General features: G+C 35.9%; 2 protein-coding genes across 3 annotated transcripts; both read left to right on the top strand.

The window, feature by feature from the left end:
- Window positions 1–298: 298 nt before the first annotated feature.
- Window positions 299–9672, top strand: slc2a9l1 (solute carrier family 2 member 9, like 1). The gene is made up of 12 exons (XM_059000453.1): window positions 299–398; window positions 1014–1109; window positions 1811–1971; window positions 2717–2841; window positions 3307–3436; window positions 3899–4047; window positions 4161–4348; window positions 5183–5293; window positions 7298–7399; window positions 7939–8014; window positions 8308–8435; window positions 8964–9672. Exons 1-12 carry the CDS (start codon window positions 375–377, stop codon window positions 9165–9167), a joined length of 1494 nt encoding a protein of 497 aa, XP_058856436.1. The 5' UTR covers window positions 299–374; the 3' UTR covers window positions 9168–9672.
- Window positions 9673–12754: 3082 nt separating this feature from the next.
- On the top strand, window positions 12755–22240 carry LOC117412126 (periphilin-1-like). Of its 2 annotated transcripts, XM_059000403.1 has the most exons (7): window positions 12755–12850; window positions 13876–13968; window positions 15088–15209; window positions 15987–16180; window positions 16931–16992; window positions 18497–18607; window positions 20588–22240. In XM_059000403.1, exons 1-7 carry the CDS (start codon window positions 12827–12829, stop codon window positions 20780–20782), a joined length of 801 nt encoding a protein of 266 aa, XP_058856386.1. In that variant the 5' UTR covers window positions 12755–12826; the 3' UTR covers window positions 20783–22240. The 2 variants fall into 2 exon arrangements, with proteins under 2 accessions (XP_058856386.1, XP_058856387.1); XM_059000404.1 differs by lacking the exon at window positions 13876–13968 and having other exon boundaries at window positions 12763–12850.
- The last annotated feature ends 419 nt before the right edge of the window (window positions 22241–22659 follow it).

Below are 22659 nucleotides of genomic sequence, written 5' to 3'. Positions count from 1 at the left end.
TGACATTGATATTCAACTGTTAATATAGACTTTGGTACCCCCTAGTGGTAAAATTGAACAATTGCAATCCTAGAAAATGTGGTCTTGTATAGCTAAAGATCAATTGCTTTTTGACTTTTATCACCTAAAATAAAGATGAAGCTATTTATGAGAATATGCATAAAATACATTAAAACTAGAAAAATAAGGTGCCGGTATATCTATTTGCTACGTGCATATGAAGTTTAGACTTACTATTGCTTAAGGTTGGCCACGGTTCTGTCAACAATTAATCTGACATTTAAAATACCTAACAGACCATGTATAAATTATTGGGCAAGCGAAAGAAAACAGGACATTCTGTGTAACATCTCTGTCGGTGGTGCATTGCCGGTATGGAAATCTTAATGAAGCAACTGGTAGGAATACTTTTTAATTTACTTAATGTAAAACCACGTCATTGTTTTTCAATTACTTTTTGAATTTATATAGTAGATAATTTAACAAGAACATAATGAAATCCAGTCGTGTTTAGTAGAGTCTGATATATAACACGACTACAATTAATACACACTAAAAAAAAAAAAAGGGAATATTCTGAAAACAGCATTTGCAATGTTGTGAAAATTATATTTTAAAAAACATTTTAAATACAATATTTTTCAACCTCGATATGACTCAGCTGATAAAATAAGCATTTCTAAGTAAGTGGTTACAAATTGACTGTAACTGTGCACTAACTTATTGCAGTGGCTAGATTAAATGAGTGACTTTAAAATGTGCTTTTAAGATGGATGATGAAATGTCTGGTAAAACTTGGGAAATAAACGTTTGTCTCAATATACAAAACCAACGACCCAATGGACAAGATATTGATGTTTAGCAAAGTTTATTTTCATCAAGACAGATGAGTTTTATGTGCCATACTGCATGTGACACCAATGAAATATTATGTTGTGAATTGAGTAACGGTACGTGACAGTTTGTACAGCTCATTACTGTCAAGCATATCTTGTTTCCTTTAATATTTTCAGTTCTATGGTCGAGCGCTGTTCTTCATAATTGCTTTGGGAATTGGAGGGACATTTCAAAATGGATTCCACATTTCATCTATCAACTCTCCTTCACTTGTAAGAAAATGTATTTTATTATTTCAGTGTTTTAATCCATGTTTTCACTTGTATGTTGTTGTTGTTATTATTATTATTATTATTATTATTATTATTATTATTAGGTCTTTTCAAAATGGCCGCTCTAGTGCACTGGGGTTTGAGGTCTGTCCTCTAAATCACTGCAGGAAGCTCTGGCTTTTCTTTTCTGTACCACATCATGGATCGTTATTGCTGCGTTACCTGTTTGACAGTGTGGGCAATAATTCATACACTGTCAGTGCACTAGAGCGGCCATTTTGAAAAGAGCTTTGAAACAGACTTTAAAGTTAGAAGTGTAAAAAGTTGTCAGGATGTTAACAATAAAAAGAAAAATCACAGGTACGTTATTTAAACAGTTGTAGCAACACATGGGGATGTGTCATGCTATCTTTTTCAGAACCCCTCTGCTTGCTCTTGAACATAGGTTTGACTGTAGATTTGACCATTATTGCTTTTAATTACTCTTGATACTAGCTGATATACTGCTTATTCACAGTACTGTACATTAATATAAATTGGTCTAAATTGCATGAATAAAATACTGGAAATATGAAGAAGAAGAAAAATTTGCTTTTACTCCTTTTTTTTAAAATCCCCAGTAGTACAATGTCTTTTGTGTTACATTCAATCAATGGTGTTATGTAACTTTTTAAAATACATTTTATTTCATTAATCTGCAGTACATTCAGGATTTTATAAATGGAAGTTGGGTGGCACGTTATGGTAAACCTATGGAGGAGAGAAGTGTAAAATTGATCTGGTCAGCTATAGTGTCTGTCTATTCCATAGGAGGCCTGGTTGGGTCCTTAAGTGTTGGATACTTTACTATAAAATATGGAAGGTGAGTCATACCTGTACAGTATAACCACATTTTAATAAGCAAAAAGTACCACAAATGCAGTGGCAAATGTAGATCAGCTTTTTTGGAGGTAAAATAAAGAGCAAACAACAAGGTTATATAATATTGAAATTTTGCCTAAAACATGAAATATTTCAGTTTCAACTTTAATGGAATTACAATAGGATTTATCTGCAGTCCATCACTACATTATGATAACATCTCATAATGCTAAACACCATACTAAAGATTCATATGAATGCCTTTTAATGTAATAATCTGCTTTACACATTTAGGATTTTATCAAGGGAAGTTGGGTGAACAACTTCTATAGTAAACTTGTAGGCAAAATTCCTATCTGATAGACCCTTGTCCTTTCCATGAGTCATTCTGCATTAGTTGTAAATGTTGTTAAAATCGTGTACCTGTTTTTGAAGAAAGAAACCAAGATATTTAGTAAGTAATCGTCTGAGTGGGGCAACAACCCCATACGCCACAAACCAGCACGTGTGATCCATCTCTTTATCCAGGAAGTTATGTATTAAAGTAATATCATCATCCAAGAATTTAGCTGGTTTTGTGGTTCTGTCTTAACCCCCAAGTTTTCTATAATTCAAAGCAATATGTTTTATTCCATGTATGAATACCAATCCAATAAATTAATAAAATAAATACATATTTATATTTTAGTAACTTTGATAATACTCTGTGTGGAAGAATGTATCTTAACAGATTGTGTTCATTCTAGAAAGAAATGCATGTTTTATAACAACATCATCGCTTTAGCTGCGGCGGTGATAATGGGGTGTAGCAGAAAAGCCAACTCCTTTGAAATGATTTTGGTTGGAAGAGTTCTGTATGGCTTCAGCGCAGGTACATACCACTTTTAATACCTGCTATTGAAGAATAAGGAGGGCTACGTTGCAATCATGCCAGTACTTCCAGAATCAGGTCAAGTCAAATGCTCTCTGTAGCCAGTCAAAGCGGCTGATTCACACAATTACTATTCATTAATGTCAAAGCAAAAGCAGGGCCAAAAAAAAAAAAGAAATACTTTTGTTTGAACACAAAACCACCCAGAACATTCTGAATGGCACTTAAGTAACTTTACTGTATTTTTGTTAAAAATCATGTTTTATAAGGAAATTGAATTTGATGGAAATAAAGTAAGATATATATTTTAAATACTCCCTATATATACTGTATATACTGTATATACTATATATATATATATATATATATATATGTGTGTGTGTGTTTTGTAAATTATTATTATTATTATTATTATTATTATTATTATTATTATTATTATTATTATTATTATTTTACTCCTTTAAGGACTAGGTGCAAATGTCCATGCCATTTATCTTGGGGAAAGTGCGCCCAGAAAAATCCGAGGAATTGTGACAATGTCTGCAGCAACATTCCATTCCATGGGGAAATGGTCAGGGCAATTCTTTGGCCTCAGGTAAAAAGATCCTTACCTTATAATTCCGGAGTTAAATATTACTATATAAGTTTGGTAAATTATTGAAAAATAACTAGGCACAAAATAGTTATTAATGCATGCTTGAGCACCCTTTTACTGCAGTGATATAATTGTTTGATGCAACTTTTCACTTGTAACACTTTTCTATAGAGCTCCCTCCTTGCCTGCAGATAAAGTATTCTTCAGATATTATTACTGTGGCCCACCGTTTCAGTAAAAACACTTTGGCACAGCGTGTGTTAGGTTGGAACAGCATGGTCGTTGTGATCTGTACTGATCAACAAGGAGGAATGGGCAGCCCTATATCACAATGTCAGAGTTTCAAAGTTTGAAAGCATAATGATAAAGGGGGTGCAGAAGACATTTTAAAACGTTAAGGATGCTTCAGCTGTATATGCGAAAGAGCCATTCTCACTCTTCATGTCGTTCTGTTCTGTACAGTGAAGTTTTGGGGCATGAGGATCTCTGGCATTTTCTCCTAGCCTTTGCCAGTGTTCCTGCTGTAATTCAGCTCATCTCACTACCGTTTTTCCCAGAGGCCCCCAGATATTTACTAATCGACAAAGGAAACCAAGAAATGTGCAATAAAGGTAGATTTTGTATTTTTTTTTCATTCCTTTTTCAGAAATTATATATATATTGTAGTAGACAAATAAAGTGACTTTAATTACATCGTACAGTTAATAGCTTCTTCTTTTTAAAGCCCTGCAAAAGCTCTGGGGGAGGAAGGATTTCAAAGCTGAGATTGAGGAGATGCTGGAGGAGCAGGCTGCAATAAAAGGGGAAAAACCTAAAAATGTGTGGGAGCTTCTTCGAGACAGATCCCTACGCTGGCAACTTATCACCATGGTGGTGATTCTCACCGCCATTCAGTTCAGTGGAGTCTCTATAGTAAGTAGTATATATTCCATTTGCATGAAGGCCCTGCATGCATTTTGCAGATAATAAAGACATGTATTTTGTCCAACCATCATGATCAGTTTCACAGCAGTAATAATATACAACACTCTTCCATGTTTTGCAGTATGTATCAGAAAGCAGACCTTGTTGACAATCCAGGCATTTTTTGTTGTATTGGCAAATTTGTCTTCCTCATATGAATCCTGCTTTCCACTATTTCAACCAATGATGTGCAGATACAATGACATACAATATTATATAATAGGCATAGCTTGTCATTGTCAGTGTTGCACCTTGGAGATGATATTCTTTATTCAGTTATCCAGCCCTGTTTAATCAACTTTTTACATGACAAAAAGCATTTGGCAAAATTAATTATACATGCAAAAAACAGAGCAATACTTAATTTAATTTAATCAAAACTTCACATTGCATACATATTGCTTCACATCTGCTTAGTTTTATATTGTATACATTTATATTTTCTCAAAACACCCTTTTCCTTGAATTAGGCTCAAACAACATTCATCTAATTAATTTAGATCTTGATTTATCATGTTTATATCATGTTTAATAATTTAGTGTTTTGGTTTTTTTTTGCCTAAAGGAGAGCTATTTTGTTATCATCACAGGAAGACACTGATAAAGACTTCTGGTTGAAACATTTGTCTTAGATTAAAGTTCCCCTTCTGTAAATCATACATTTCCGTTTTCTGTACTTTGTTATTAATGCCAATGATAGCATTATGCTGTATTAGAGAGTAGAATTCAATGATTTCAATTTCGATTTCAAATAGACAAATAATGTGAGTTTGTGCTCTTCAGATTTCCAGCTATGCCTTTGAAGTGTTCCGTGAGGCTGGGATTCCTGATTTGAAGATTCGCTATGTGACACTGGGTGTAGGGGCTACTGAAGTCTTCACTTCAATCACATGTGTAGGTCCTTGAAAAGAAACCCCCCATACTTCATCTGGAAACAGAAGCCAGTCTCTGTTACAGTTCCAAATCAAAAGGTGCTAAATCTGTGAATAAGGAAACACCTTATGCATAATGAAACACAAGTCTCACAAATAAAAAAAACAATACAAGTAGCTCATACAGTGTATATATATATATGTGTATATATATACTGTATATATACAGTACTGTGCAAAAGTTTTAGGCAGGTGTGAAAAAATGCTGTAAAGTAAGAATGCTTTCAAAAATAGACATGTTAATAGTTTATATTTATCAATTAACAAAATGCAAAGTGAGTGAACAGAAGAAAAATCTACATCAAATCAATATTTGGTGTGACCACCCTTTGCCTTCAAAACAGCATCAATTCTTCTAGGTACACTTGCACAAAGTCAGGGATTTTGTAGGCATATAGTCAGGTGTATGATTAAACAATTATACCAAACAGTTTTTGAAGGAACTCAGCAGGTAGGTTGGCCCAAACATCTTGGAGAACTAACCACAGTTCTTCTGTGGATTTAGGCAGCCTCAGTTGCTTCTCTTTCTTCATGTAATCCCAGACAGACTCGATGATGTTGAGATCAGGGCTCTGTGGGGGCCATACCATCACTTCCAGGACTCCTTGTTCTTCTTTACGCTGAAGATAGTTCCTAATGACTTTCGCTGTATGTTTGGGGTCGTTGTCATGCTGCAGAATAAATTTGGGGCCAATCAGATGCCTCCCTGATGGTATTGCATGATGGATAAGTATCTGCCTGTACTTCTCAGCATTGAGGAGACCATTAATTCTGACCAAATCCCCAACTCCATTTGCAGAAATGCAGTCCCAAACTTGCAAGGAACCTCCACCATGCTTCACTGTTGCCTGCAGACACTCATTCGTGTACCGCTCTCCAGCCCTTCGGCGAACAAACTGCCTTCTGCTACAGCCAAATATTTCAAATTTTGACTCATCAGTCCAGAGCACCTGCTGCCATTTTTCTGCACCCCAGTTCCTGTGTTTTCGTGCATAGTTTGAGTCGCTTGGCCTTGTTTCCACGTCGGAGGTATGGCTTTTTGGCCGCAAGTCTTCCATGAAGGCCACTTCTGACCAGACTTCTCCGGACAGTAGATGGGTGTACCAGGGTCCCACTGTTTTCTGCCAATTCTGAGCTGATGGCATTGCTGGACATCTTCCGATTGCGAAGGGAAGTAAGCATGATGTGTCTTTCATCTGCTGCAGTAAGTTTCCTTGGCCGACCACTGCGTCTACGGTCCTCAACATTGCCCGTTTCTTTGTGCTTCTTCAAAAGAGCTTGGACAGCACATGTGGAAACCCCTGTCTGCCTTGAAATTTCTGCATGGGAGAGACCTTGCTGATACAGTATAACTACCTTGTGTCTTGTTGCTGTGCTCAGTCTTGCCGTGGTGTATGACTTTTGATAGTAAACTGTCTTCAGCAACCTCACCTTGTTAGCTGAGTTTGGCTGTTCCTCACCCAGTTTTATTCCTCCTACACAGCTGTTTCTGTTTCAGTTAATGATTGTGTTTCAACCTACATATTGAATTAGTGATCATTAGCACCTGTTTGGTATAATTGTTTAATCATACACCTGACTATATGCCTACAAAATCCCTGACTTTGTGCAAGTGTACCTGGAAGAATTGATGCTGTTTTGAAGGCAAAGGTTGGTCACACCAAATATGGATTTGATTTAGATTTTTCTTCTGTTCACTCACTTTGCATTTAGTTAATTGATAAATATAATCTATTAACAGGTCTATTTTTGAAAGCATTCTTACTTTACAGCATTTTTTTACACCTGCCTAAAACTTTTGCACAGTACTGTGTATATATAGATATATATATATATAGTCCTGTATAAATATCTTGCTGGCTCTTGACTGTGTTTGTATACAGTCACAGAAATGACTCACAGTCACAGAAATGAATCAATGGCTTAATTATCTTCTTTCCTTTAACCATAGTCTTGTGTTCTTCAGGGATTTCTCATTGATAACATAGGGAGAAAAGCGTTGCTATGGAGGGCGTTCAGCTGCATGGCTTCAACAATGGCATTACTCACAGTTACACTTTATCTGAAGGTAAGACTTTCTTGTACTATATTAGATTCATTACAGCAGACTGGGGGTCAGATTGAAACATTACAAATTAAGGAAGCCATTTCAGAGGAATAAAACAATTACAGTATAGCATAATAACTCGGAACACCTGCTGCAGGAGGGAGCAGGAGGGAGCAGTTCTATTGTTAAAATGATTTCATGCGTCTTTGAAAATGTGCCTTGGCTTCAAAATAGGACCTTGAATGTTCACAGTCTGTCCTCTACTGTGCGTTTTTAAAAAGGAAGTGGCTTCAACAATCTTTCTATTTTTAAACTTGATAACCTCAAAAAAATATTAGCACTACATATAAATGTGGTTTAATTTAGTAACTGCAGACTTAAGGCCTGAAATGCCACAAATAGAAGCCGCAGCTACTAAATACCATTATCAGATGTTTTAATTGGCCTTCAGTAGTTTGTGTTCCATAGTTAGTTAGCAAAGTATGATAAAATACAGGAATCCATGATACCAATTTAAAAAATACTAGATTGTATTTTCACCAAGCTGTTTCTCACCCTAGGATACAATATCTTGGCTACCATACTTCAACATCTTTCTTATCTTTATCTTTATCATGTTTTATGGACTTGGCCCAGGTATGAAATGCTTATTAAACTATTATTGTCAAATCATTACGATACCAGCTGCAAAAAAATTGAATTTATAATGTGGTGGTGGTGGGATCAAACTTAAAAAATAAAATAAAGTGTGTGTGTGCCTAATATGCTATGCATTGTTGGTAAATTTAATATGAACTTAACAATTATATAGCATTTTATTGACATTTCCTTGCCCAAGTGTCTGGAATGTGATATTGTAATGTTCAGACTTTTTTTCACGAAACAGCTTCATCCGTCTGATGAGTGTTTTTTTTTTGCAATGTCTACAGCGAGTGTGATACTGCCTCTTTGTCTAGAGATTTTCATTCAGTCTTCAAGGCCGGCAGCCTTTGTTTTCACTGGGATCCTTAAATGGACAGAGTTTGCTGTGATAGGAATGGCTTTCCCCTTTTTACTTGTAAGTATAATGTTTCAGAAGGAATTCATTTCATATATTAATTATAAGTCCCTTGGATACATTTACATGGTAGGTACCCTCATAACATAATCCTCCCTTCAGCTGATTAAGCTTAACGTTTGTATTTGCTAGCACAATAATGGCTTTGATTAAGTTTGTTTCAACAAAATATGTTGTGCTATTAGATTTATTTTTACGTCTCTGTTCTTTACCATGCTTCTATGTGCATTATCGTTTTTTCACTGAACTTTTAGTCAGGAAAACACATTTTATCAGAGAATACAATTTGACATAAGTTTGTATTGGCATGGTGTCTTGTCCCTCAAAATTATGATTGACAGCTCTCAAACAGCGCTGCGAGATAGGCAGGGAGGCAGTTTGACTACCAAACTCCTCAGTGAGGCTGAAAGAGTTAGATGTTCGGGAGCAATAGGTCAGCTTAAAAGCACGATAAATATTGTATAAACCTAGAATATGTTTCTTATCCTGTTGTAATCTGCAGTAACAATATTTTTGGTTGTTTTTCAGGCTGAACTTAAAAACTTCAGTTTTCTGATATTTTGTGGATTCTGCCTGTGTGGAGCATTGTTTGTTTTTTTCATGGTCCCTGAAACAAAGGGAAAAACTATGCTTGAAATATCAGAAGAATTCAACAGAATTAATATTTGCAGACTTTTCTGCAGAAACGATACTCAGAACCATGGTGAGACTATTCTAGCAACAAGATTGTAATGTTAAAATACATTATTTTTCATTACCATGAATCTGGTACATTAATCACTCCAGAACTGGTAGGACCATGAGAAATATCTGTATGATCATACACTTCAGAAATTTTTGATGTTTCATTTTACATTTCTATCCAATACATTTACATTAAACAAAAATGGTTTACACTGATGCTTGGATCAAAATGATAGCAGTTCTACAGCAAATTTAATGTCAATAATGACAAGTCATTACATAACATGTTCTACGTGTAGTGGAGATTGCTGCATTACAAAATGTAGATTTAATACAGGGTTTAATTATGGACGCAAGCTCTGAACATAACTTACAATGGGTGACAACAGGGGTCCCTTTTTTTCTTGTTTGTATTGAGCATGTCATCTGTACTGAAGGAAATGGGAGAGTAAATGAATAAAGGATTAAGTGTGATGTACCAATAAATAACTGATTCATTTACTGGAGTGCTAGACAATGTTTTATTTAAAGTCTTGTCTCATACTCCCTTTATACAGAGCAGTTTAAATAGTATTAAAAGTACAGTACTAATTAGTTTGCAACAAGCGATTGTAACTGCAGAGTCAACTTTGGACCTTATATGCAAATGTGCTTTTTTTTTCAAATACAAGACCTTAATTATGAATACATTGGGGTGATCTAATTATTGTTATGGTGTTAGTTTGAAAGAGTTCTGCACTTCAGGCTATATTTATACAGAGACAATACTGTAAAACAGGATTTTTTTGCATCAACTTAATTTCGCTAAAGGCCTTCAAGGTCCATTTTTTTTCTTTTAATGTACGGCACATGCATGAATAATATATTTCACAGCACATTCATTTTGCAGATTTTTAATAAACGCGAAATTAGCAAACATTTCTTGCTCGTGAAATGTTCTTGTTTTACAGTATTTGTAAACTCGTCTATTTATGAAACAGGCGAATGTTTATGATAACCTGTTTATGATAATATTTGTAGGATATTAAGACAAAAAAAATAAAAACATAACGGTGAAATAAAGATATTCATGCCAGCCATCTGTGATACTTCTATTAAAAAACATTCACAGAGTTACCTTATCATTGCTTGGCAGCTGCTGTTGGCAATACATTTGTTTGATGTGCAGTTTGAATCCAGGTGGAAATGGTTGACTTCATCATTGGAAATGAGATGTGACATCACCTCCTGCTCTTTATCTTCCACTCCAAGAAGGATGATGATTGGCTAAATTATAGCACTGGTAAAATGTTAGTAGCAACTTGCTATGTGGGCAGTTATCCAAATTGCAGTGGGAATCACGAATTGTGTATTAGGATTGTATAGCCTAATAAAACAGGTTGATTAAAAGCAGTATATATTGCACACTGCAGGAATGCAAAGGAATCACACTTTTTAACGTTTGCATATTACTCACGCTACAGATTATGACACTAACTGTGCATTTAAAAAAATTTTTAGAACAATTTGCAGGTCATCATTTTGCATCAATGTGTGCAAACTGCAGATTAGTAGGTGCTTTATGCTTCTTCAATAAGCATGCACGCCAGTCTTAATTGAATATTATTATTATTATTATTATTATTATTATTATTATTATTATTATTAATAACACCGTGTAACAATTTTTATTTTTTTTTGTTCCTGGGTAGTAAGTGTTATTTCCTAATTGCTTATGCCTCAAAAGTATAGAAAATGGCTATTATTCCCCACAAACTTTGCTTTTGTGACCAGGACAGTGATATTTTGAAATTTACCTATTTTCCAGAACATTCCAGATAGATTCAGTGCTGAGTAAACTTGGAGTAACTTCTAGAACTTTCTAGAACTTTCCAGTAATACAAATAGTAGTATAAATACAGGGGCCTTAAGCCCACCAGTTCAGTTTAGTTCCAGCTGCCTAAGTGGTTACATATCTGCATTTTTCCGAGATGGCATCAAGGTCACAGGAGACTTCAAAATGGTGGCATTCCTGATGGGTCTCCAAGGCGGTTTTACCAAGTTTCCCTGCTATCTTTGCCTTTGGGACAGCAGGGACACCAAGGCGCACTACCACAGGCGGGACTGGCCACAGCGGACCGAGTTCTCTGTGGGGAGGAACAACGTCAAGTGGGAGCCACTGGTGGACCCCCGGAAGGTGCTGATGCCATCACTGCACATCAAATTGGGCCTTATGAAACAATTTGTCAGAGCTCTAGATAAGGAGTCGGCAGCCTTCAAGTACCTTCAAGACTTCTTCCCTAAGCTGTCTGAGGCAAAGGTCAAAGCCGGTGTCTTCGTCGGACCACAGATAAAGAAGATCCTGGAGTGCAATGAATTCCCCAAGAAGCTCACTAGTAAGGAGAAAGCAGCTTGGAACAGCTTTGTCGCAGTGGTTCGGGGCTTCCTGGGCAATCACAAGGCCGAAAACTATGTGGAGCTGGTTGAGACTCTGGTGAAGAATTACAGCACAATGGGCTGTAGGATGTCCCTCAAAGTCCATATCCTTGATGCTCATCTTGATAAACTCAAGGAGAACATGGGAGCGTACTCGGAGGAGCAAGGCGAGCGCTTCCACCAGGATATACTGGACTTTGAACGCCGCTACCAAGGACAGTATAACGAGAACATGATGGGAGACTACATTTGGGGGCTGATTCGTGAAAGTGATTTACAGTATAATCGTAAATCTCGAAAAACTACTCACTTCTAAATCTTTTGCAGTCATTTTTGTATTACTTTAGTATAAATACATGTTAATTTGGATTCATATGTTGTTTTTTTCTGACTTTATGTGAACAAAAAGACACAAATTTACCTGTTTTGTCATTGGAAATAGGTAAATTTCAAAATATCACTGTCCTGGTCACAAAAGCAAAGTTTGTGGGGAATAATAGCCATTTTCTATACTTTTGAGGCATAAGCAATTAGGAAATAACACTTACTACCCAGGAACAAAAATTGTGTTACATAGTGTAATTGATTTGATAAGCTGCTAACATGCAGCCACAGTGCCACCTACTGGGCTACATCAACTTCTACATGAAATATCATGCAACAGAAAATCAAGTGACAAAAACAAAAACTAGCTAGTTCTTTAACACTACAATAAACTCAAAATATATGCTGGTCTATTTGCTTAGAGAAGGTCTAGTTGAGTCCAATTTAATGCCTGTTTTTTAAAGTTGTAAAAAGCAGACGTCAGTTTAAAAACGATATCACTAAACAAAAAATATGTGTACCATACTGACTGTATAAAATGTAACTTTGTAAAGCAATGAAAAGTACAGCTACCAGAAAGCTAAAACAGAAGATGCATTAGAACAACAAACATATTTTTGAAACTTTAATGTGAAAAACGTAAGCAATATACAATGTAAATACTGCTATAATAATCTTATTTTAAACATATTACTGTATCGCACTGGTTCCCAGAATTCTGCAGGACTCGGTATTCTTTTTTATCAGCATAGTTTACACAGTTCGATTTTAGACACATCACAAACTCGTGTCTCACGTGCTGTACAGTATCACCAATTTAAAGTACCACATTATACTTCCTTATTTGTAGTCGGTTGCTGCAGGTGTGGCTTATATATAATCAGGGGGTGCTGCCATGCGGCAGTCAGTGTCAGTGCATCGAAACAAGCGCTGTTAGTACTTCTATCTCGGTAGTTGTACATCAACATATGCTGTGGTATAGAGATGCAATGGTAAGTTATTTAATTGAAATATGAAAATTAGTACATTCGCATAGGTTTGAATTACATTTGCACCGAAAACAAGTATAACATGTAGCTGCAGGACTACAAATATAGACACATTAAGACGTTTTCATTTAAAACGGCAGTTACAGTATTTTACATGCATGAATTACATGTTGATGGTGTAATCTAATAAGAGGGACAAGTTTCACAATTTGTTTGATAAGAAAAACAATTCTTGACAGAAATTTGACAGATGTAAGTAATTGAAGAGACTCGATCACAAAAGGTGCCTTATTTTGTACGTCAAATGGTAAACAAAGGGTTAAAGCTCAAATTAAAATTAATTTTGCAGTTTTGCAAAAAAAATTTTCAGAGTAGCACGCTATACCATTAACTAGTTTGTCTACTTGTGTAGAATTCGCAATGCAATTCAGGAAATGCTTATTTCCTGGTCACCTATTAAAGCTATCCTGAATGGAACTAGTTTATTGTTTAGCAAATGTCAGTGCGGGGACAGGTAAAATTTGAATGAAAAATTTGAATTAAACAAACCTTGTTGCTTGAATAACAAAAGCTTAATTGTGTTTAAAGGCTGCGGCTGCTAGGAATTGTTAAGACAAGCATCTGTTCAAGATATATGTTTTTCTCTATATATATTTTTTATGCTACTAATTGCATAATAAATATTCCAAAATGTCTTCTTTTTGAATGCATTGTTTGAATTGAACATTTAGATAAAGAGAAAGGATGCAGCACATTCAGAACCGTTAATTCTGCCTGACCACAACTTATCGCAGCTTCTGAGGGAGACGTTTTTTAGCTCGAACTTCTACTTCCCTTTCCTTAAAATACAGAATCTATTTTTAGTCCGGTTGTATAGTGTTGCTTTTAATTATTTCGTTATGCATTTTTAACTGGTCTATACTGACGCTGGAAATGTTTTTATTATTATTATTATTATTATTATTATTATTATTATTATTATTATTATTATGGCTTCAATACATGTAACAAATACTGTTCAATCCTAGAGTTCTTCAAGAAAACGAGATGGCAAACATGAATCAAATGATCAGAGACAGAAAAAGAGTGAAAACAGAAGTTCCAAAAAACATGAAAGCAAGGTAAAATACAAAATCCATAGAGCAGTGTTTCCAGTGTAATGTGTGAAGATGAATTTTTCTGTGCATTCACTCAGTCTGCGCCACCAGTGCGGTGATGATGGACGTTCGACTCTTATTAAGCAGCGCGCAATATTCTAATTGAGCCCACAATTAAAACCAGTTATGTCCAACACCAAATACACGCGTGTGTTCAGGAAGTGTACACTGTATCATCTCAACTACTCGGGCAAAAGAAGGGGGTGGCAAATTAAATTTATGATGTTGACAGCCAACAATTTGCAGAAATTAACTTATCTATTGCTACCTAGCCACCTCTTGAGGTACAACAAAACGGGAAAAAGAGGGGTTGGCAACATTTTAAACTCTCTTTAGCAATCTCATATTCATCCAATAGTTGATAATATTACTACTATAGCACTGACAACCAATTCATATTGTGCATCTATTGTAGTAATAGTGTCAATATCTGTGCACGTTTTGCACAACATAACACCTTTAATGTCGTAGATGATCTCAATTGTCCTAATATTTAATGGATTTGAATTTGTATCCTATTATGTGTGTTCTGTGTGATTCTCTTGTAAAAACTGCATCTGAAAAGACACCTTGAGGCTGATAAAGGGTACAGAGAGGTGGGGAAGCATGTAAGTTATGTATTGTGCAGTGCAAAGCTAATGTTTACCACAGTTCGTTTTTAAGGAATTTTTTTAGAAGCAATTTTTGTTGAATAAGTTATTAAGCATAGAAAATAAAAATCTAAGCTCCTGGATAACGTTGATGCAGTGTCCTCAACAGGCCTGTGACATGGGATTACTTATAACAACATGGAAATGATCCACCCTAGTTTATTTGTTTATTAAAATGTTTGTGCATTGAAAAGCAGCAGAAGGAAGTGGAATTCTTGGTTTACCCATTTAGAGGAAGCTTGTGAGCGACTGTCGCATGAAAGAATAAAAGTCATGACTGCATAAGCTTCTCACTGTAAATGAACAATTGCACACAAAAAACGGGTTCTCTCTTTCCCTTTTTGCTTCTGTGTATAGTATACCTTTTGTATTTTGGACTTGGATTGTGTATTATTGGAAAACCAATCTATCTATATATTTTGTATCTATTTAGGACGACAGGAGACATTCCAGAAAAAGTAGAAGTCCGTTGAGACCTCCTCCATTGAGACCTCCTCCGTTGAGACCACCTGTAACGTTTAGACCACGGTTTGGGAGACCGTTTTTCAAAGCCAGGTATCCTGTCCGTAGATAATTTAAGCATCTTTACAAGAGCTGATATTTTTGGTAAATTGTTTGGTGCTACTTCAACTGCTAATATCTTTAAAAAAAAAAAAAAAAAAAACATTCTGAAACTCCTCGGGCACACTTTAACAGTGCCTTACTCTTTGACCTGTTACCTAAGATGGCTGCCTTTTAGGAGTCATGTAAAGAACGTCTGGTTTGAGATATTGGCTTTATACTCGGTACACAACTGTTTTTGGTGATTTTTTTTGTCAAGTTTAATGGTGGGTATTGTACAATTAACCCGTTGTGTCAGTAATTTTACAAAGCTTGCAATTGTCTATAGCCAAATACACCACCCACTCGATATATCGCAGGTCCGCTATATATCGAGGGCCGCAATATAGCGAGAGACCCATAGAAAAACAAATAAAATAACGTACAACCACTCACTCATTTTATGGGGGGTGTCGCAACCTGCTTTTTCTTGTTTTCTGTATAAAAAGCAGCACACCGTTTTAATTGGTACTGCAGAAGGTCATTGATTCTCATCAACTTAAGTCTCCAGTTAATTTCATGAGTCTTCCTCTCCTTTCTCAAATGCACACACCTGCTGCATTAATGCTTTGTTTTTAATTGTGGTCTTTTATAACCAAGGCATAATGGTACCAACAGACCTAAATATATGAATAAAACAATTGAAATCCAGGGGATTATAAATTACAGGATATCTGTTTTAAATGATGCACTTTCAGGGATTCAACATGTCCAGTTATCTTCTTGTTCCAGGTATTTTAGAAAGGAAGAACCCTTTTTCAGAACACCAGGATTCCGTTGTAGGTTCCAAAGAGCACCTTCTGTTGTAAGATCACGGAGAGGGTTGTCTCCAAAAAGGCCACATGCAACATCACCATCAACTGCCAACCACTGTGATTTAAAGAAAGATAGTAAATGTGCTTCAGAACAGCTAAAAGATCTGACGGGTATGTCTAGGCTGGTGAACAGATTACAGTTATGATAGGTTTATTATTTTCCAACAGCTGTCTATTTTAAGCTGCAAAAACAACATTACAGGCATTTCGTTATTAAAATAACATTTTGTGTCTCCGTTTTTTCATTCAACAATAAAATACATGACCCATTCTATTAAATGTATATATATATATATAGGTACTAGTATATACTCAAATGTTTAAATTTGAGTATATTTCTTTACAGTTTATTTGCTGGTAATTTCATGTTAAATGAGACATTACATTTATTTACCACAAGGGGGCAGCATTGTATAATTATAAGAACTTGAATACGAGGCCAGCAGATGGAGCCAAAGGGCTGCGTTTCCCCCATTGTAGTTGGCATTCCTTATCTTATTAGGCCTTCAATCATTCTGAATGTCTTGAGCTTTGTCGTCGGTTTTCTCTATTGCTCTGCCATCTTACTTTCCAGCCTGTGTTTGATTTGAAATGCTTCCTGATTCTCCAGAAATCATGTGCAGTAGACACCTGTTATATTTAAAAGTTGAAAGGTCACGCATTATTTTCTTCATCCTACATTTTTGTTTCTATCAATTTATTAATCTTAATTCATAATGATTGTGCTAGTACTGTTTTCAATGTTGACATTTTCCTACATTCTGACTGCTGTTCAGCCTCTATTAGAAAGCTATTTGCTTTTGTACATTATTTTATCACCAAAACCTAATGCTATCTGTATTTTTTTCTTCTTCTTGGAAGGAAATAAGTTCTCTCCAAACAAAAATAATGATAAGGGTCTGGAGTCTAATTTCTCAGTTAAGGTAAGAGTTTTATACAAGTATACAAGTTCATTAACAGGTTAAACAAGGCTAGTCTTATCAGTCGGGTAATAGTTGGAAATATAGAATGGTGTTTTGTACTATTGTAACAAATCTACGCTTGTGATACCCCATCATGCTTTTACCCAGTTTGAAAAATAGTCCTAATGAAGAGTGTGACACACTTGAGATTTGATTGATTTGCTGACTTGCTTTCAACATGCAGTGCTTATGGTTCAAGGTAATTTGAAACCCCCTAGATTTATAAGTGCAACATATATTCAGTGTTGAGAAATTCCACCAGCATTGTTCCTAACCCACATTTGGCTTTCGGACAAACCCTCATCATCTGAAAACAGCACAGCAAACATAATCAGTATTTCTTCCCAAACACAAAGCTTTTTGGCACTGCTATATATTCAGACACAGGCGATGTGAACCACAAGTAGGAATCCCCTGTACTGGCTTCACAGTGCGTTCTTATGCTCTCTGGAGTCGTCTCAAACCTTCCTGTCCGGCTTCTTTGTTCTACTCTGAGGTCTGGGTATTGTCAAATATTTTCTCAACTAAAAATTAATTAAGTTTGAAGTTTGAAATGTAGCCAGAACATAATCCCAGCTAGCACATAGCCTGCTTCATAACGCATTGACAATATTAAGTACTATTTGTATATTTATTACTGGGATGTATATAGTTGTAGTTTTATATTTAAACATCTGTATTATCATGTTTAGGAGAAAATGTAAATCCGTGTAAAGGGTGCAGAAGTCAGTTAGGATCTTTCTTTCTGTGGATTCAGCTGCTAGACAACCATTGCTACTATGTTCACGATTCTATATCTATAATATATCATGGCAGTCATTTTAGCCTCTCCCAATGTGATAGTGACCTCTAAAACCAGAATCACATTCTGTAGTATTGCACATATGCGCCACATGTGACCAATTATAATTCTGTTTTGTAGCTACCGCAGTATTTGTTTGTGTGCAACAATACCATTTACAATACCATTACAAAGCGAATCTTGAAGTATTTATATGTCGGCATTGCATGGTGCAATTATTCTTCCGTCTGTTAAGAACAAAAATATATACTTTTATGTGTGATGGCTTTTAAGGACAACCCTAACATCCTGTTAACAAACTGCTACTCTGAATATAGATCTTCACTGTTCCCTAAATGTCTGAGACAAACCCTGGTCTTTCTGTGCTGTGGCAGTTTTATGATTAAGTGGAGTGCAAAAGAGAAAAACCAAGCAGGAAAAAAACTCAAGAATACAACTTGTGGTTACAAATTCCTTTTTTGTCAAGATTAACATTTTGTTTACAATACTGTTGAGAGGAAGGAGTGTGACTCCCACAGCAGCAAAGCTGCAAATGCCTGCTTTATATTCCATGAATTGTGTGAGAGTGGCCATTGTTTAAATTGGGATAATCGTACGGTAAGATACACCATGAAATCATAACAGGGGTGGACTGTAAATATTTATGATTTTCTTTTATTTCAGGAACAGATGTTCGAACAGGTTTCACTTGGCAACAAAGAGCCTTCCTCTTTGGTGGCCCGCGCTGCTTTGCGTAACAGAGCCATTCAGCGAAAGAGGAAAGAAATCGAAGAGGTCAGTGTAATGGGCTTCACAGTAGGGGGTGCACTCTGTCAGGGACCTGAGAGAAGTCTCCAGGTGAACTTGGTTAGTTTGCCTATTCCACCAGGTACTGTTCTTGATTTCTGAAGAAGCAGTTTGAAGTAAGATTCAGCTACTTCTGTGATAAAGTGTGAACAGCTGTGTAATGTTAAATGTTTGCTGTAATTAATGTTGCCCTATACAGTGCTATGTCTGGGCCTCACCTAATAGCATTTAGAGGTTTTAAACACACGGTTCATTCTAATTCTCCAGCTACATAACTGGCAGTATTCTTTTTTTTGGTATAAAAGGCCTCTTTATTCACATAACCTATGTAGTGATGTTTTCATAGAATGTATGCTTGATTCAATAAACCTACTGCATCTATTTTAGGGTGGGTGACAGTGTATATTAACCACATTTTAACAACACATGCTGTACATGGAAACAAATGGCCTAATAAATGTCTTGTATGAATCACTAAATCTAATGGGTTTCTGACTGCTGGAAAATGGAATAAATGTGTGCAGAAATTAAAAACATCAAAGAATTTTCACTGCATCATTAAACAGTAAAGAATAAAGTACAGCATTAAATGTCACTTAAAATGAGGAAAAACAGTTCAAGATATATTTAACAGGCTGTTTGTGACGACGTGTTATCCAGGAAGCAGTTAGTATGCCATTACAAGAATGTTAAGAGTTTTAGCTTTGCCGAGGCTGGTGCATCAGAACTCCTGGAGGCTTTTGTTCGCTAAAGAGGTGTGTTCTTAAGTGCATGTTGCTGCTGCCGTGTCATGTTTGAAGTTTGTATGTATTTGTGAAACGTCTACCCCATTTTATGGACTACCTATATAGCACTGACATTATTACAAATTAACATATAACTGTATATTAAACACTCAGTTGGGTTTCATGTACCTTGCGTGACAGCAAGGATTTGGGTGAAGCTTGACTGCTGTAGCAAGGCCTCATAAACATGCATATTTTATCCGTACATATTGTGACAAAACAAACCTATCCTGCTAGCCTGTAATCAATATTAACAAAGTATGCTAGTCTCATCCTTATTGAAGCCTGGTATCATTGATCAAAGGCCCCCAAACATGTGCAAAATGCACAAAGCACTTTTGACAAACACTAGGAAAAGTATAAAGCATATTGCAGTCTGCTCCTCTTACCTTTTCTCCCTGAACTCTGTTTAACAGGCCATGTTTCCATGGAAACTTGGCTAGTAGCTGTTAAAGCTGCTGGTTTTCGAGTTTGATTGTTCCCTCAGTGTGAGTGAATAAGGAAAGTTATGCAGCTGCACTGTATTGTTGCAGGTACCCAGTCACTGTGCATAATTCTACCACGTTAAGGTTCCTGTCTATGTAACTATTTATAATGCATGTATGTTTTTTTTCAAAGTTTTGGCAGGGCACCTTTTCACACAACAACTGTTTTAAAATGTCTACAATTTTTAATTAAATCATGACTGACGGGGATATAGTTAAACTACATGTAGCTTTGAAATAAAAGTCCTTGGGGAGGTGGGTGGAATACATATATATTCTGCACACAGCATAGAGCAGAATCGCATAACAAGTGCCCATGCAGACTTTTATTCACTCCCAAGATATAGCTACAATAAGTCAATCTTCAATGTGCAAGGGCCAGATGAAATGCCAATGGTCTGGGGCTTATTAATGGCATACACATGACACGCTGCAGTGGTAAAAGCAGCATCTCATTATAGTCACGCATTCCTCATTTCAACGTTGGTGTCCCTTGCTGGCCGATCTGGAGCCTAAACTGTGGACAGTACCAGTGTTCTTAATTTGTAAATAATTGTTGCTAAGTTGTAATTTTATACAGTAGGCTCGGACAGGCTAGTAAGTATGGGTTTAAATGGCTTGAAAGGAGATGCAACACAAGGCTAATTGTTTTTTATGTATTTTCATAGTTGTTCTGTTTTGTTTGTTTTTTAAAACAGGTGTACAAGCAAGACTGTGAGACATTTGGAATAGTGGTAAAAATGTTGATTGCAAAGGACCCTTCTCTGGAGCAGTCAGTCCAGTTTTCTCTACAGGAGAATCTCAAGGAGATCGGATTCCGGTGTGTTGAGGCAATGCAGGACTTCATTTGTGATTATGACTCAAGGTGTCCCAGCATACCTGCACAGCACTAGTCTTAATGTAGTTATACTGTATATACTATAATTAGGCTTGCTACTGTTCGGTTTGTATTTTTTTGCCAAATCGACAATTAATATCGACCTTTATTTTTGGAAGAATTTACCGTTTATGCCATTGAGAAACATCTCATTTAGCGAAAACCCTTTATCGTATTCAACATGCAACAAAACCATGGTTACCAACATTCTAGTTGAAATAACGTTTGGTCACAGCGGAGCTACCTTGTATAGATAAAGGTCCTACACAAATTTAAAAATGGTCTCAAATAAGCCGTAGAAAATGCAATATAAAAGTGTATTACACAAACTTTTTTTGCACAGATTTACAAGTAAAAATAATATGCACAGAACAAAACATTAGATCGCTGAACAGAAGTAACTTGCACTTATTATCCGGAGTCTAAGCTCCACCCCTCTCCTGCACAGCTGGACTCGGAGTCACTGGAAGGTAAGGCAGACGGGCCCGCTTCGTCCTGACGCGGAGACTTCAGACGTCTATCAGGATATTGTGCGCAATACTCATTAAGTGTTTTCCTCTTGCGCCCCATTTTCAAATCAAACTAGTAACTGTCACCATATATACCTATAGCAAAAGCCTACCTACACCTTAACCCGCTAATTTCAAAGTAGGCGCTTTGAATGACAGGCGCTGTAGCTGGCAAATGCAAGTGCACTGTCGGTGCAGGTTTGATTGACAGTCATTTAAACGAATGAGAGTATTCTAGCGCTGCTCCAGTCAATGAAATCTGTCAGAACAGGATGAAATGACTGACGGTGAAACTACAGTATCCACTGAGTTGACTGACAGAAGAAGAAAAAAAATAGCAAGTGGTTTTACTGACGTTTATCCTATATAAATTTATTTCAGTCAAACTCATATTTTTGGGGAATGTTACGTTTTAACAAGCTTTACTGATTCAAATAAAAAAGTAGCAAGCCTAACTATAATGTAAATAGTACTGTTGTAATCTTTTTCAAAGCTTGATATTTATAAAGGGCTTTTTGATTTAAAATGACCACAAATCACCTCCTATCATAATCCGTCAGGAATTCATTATTAATTATTTTAAACAATTTAATGCCAAAGTAAATTTATAGGTTAAAGAGAACAACTTCAGAGCAATTTGATACAAGGTTGCTGCTGATCCTGAAAGCTTGGTAGTTTTTGTCCAATTCCTGTACAGTTTTCTGTAGATCAGTTTTTTGACAAACATATGGATGCAATTTTCAAAATTCTTAGAATGTTTTAAGCATGTTTGCATTTTGTGATTATACTAAATCCCCGTGGTCTACAGAATTATGTTTGAGTTGTCTGTGCTGCTCTGTTTAGTACAAATCATTTTTAGTTCAAACATTCTGAACTACATTTTAAATTGTGATTAAATGATTGCTTTGACGTTGTTATAGTAATAAATTGTAAATAAACCAATTTGTGAGAGTAACTATTCTTCATATGTTTGCTTGTACTGGCTTATTACTACATCACTGCAGTAGAAAAGGGAAATGTTTATGCACTAAAGAAATGGGTTTGCACTGTAATTGGTATATCGATATCTTTGTACCAGACATGCTTATATTACAGATAATAAATACAGTATAACTGGAAGCTGAACAGTGCAAAGTGTTAATGGCAGTAAGTGTAATGAAGTGATTCGAACCAGAGAATATTTTGATAAAACAGTCATTTTGTTGTTTTGTTTTAATGTTCATTAATAATGAAAAGGCATACAGTCAATCTTAAGTGTTTTCAGCACTGTTACAGCTTCTGCTTCATTGAGTATCATCATACAAGCTTTAAGATGGTGTTACTGTCTGTCTTGGTAGGATTGGTTTCATTTACTTGAGCCATACCCATGGGATCTCCATGTTGG

This window comes from Acipenser ruthenus, chromosome 25 (genome assembly GCF_902713425.1).
Source record: "Acipenser ruthenus chromosome 25, fAciRut3.2 maternal haplotype, whole genome shotgun sequence".
Classification (NCBI taxonomy): domain Eukaryota; kingdom Metazoa; phylum Chordata; class Actinopteri; order Acipenseriformes; family Acipenseridae; genus Acipenser; species Acipenser ruthenus.
The sequence above is the reverse complement of the archived record's forward strand: the minus strand, read 5'-3'. Positions and strand labels throughout refer to the sequence as shown.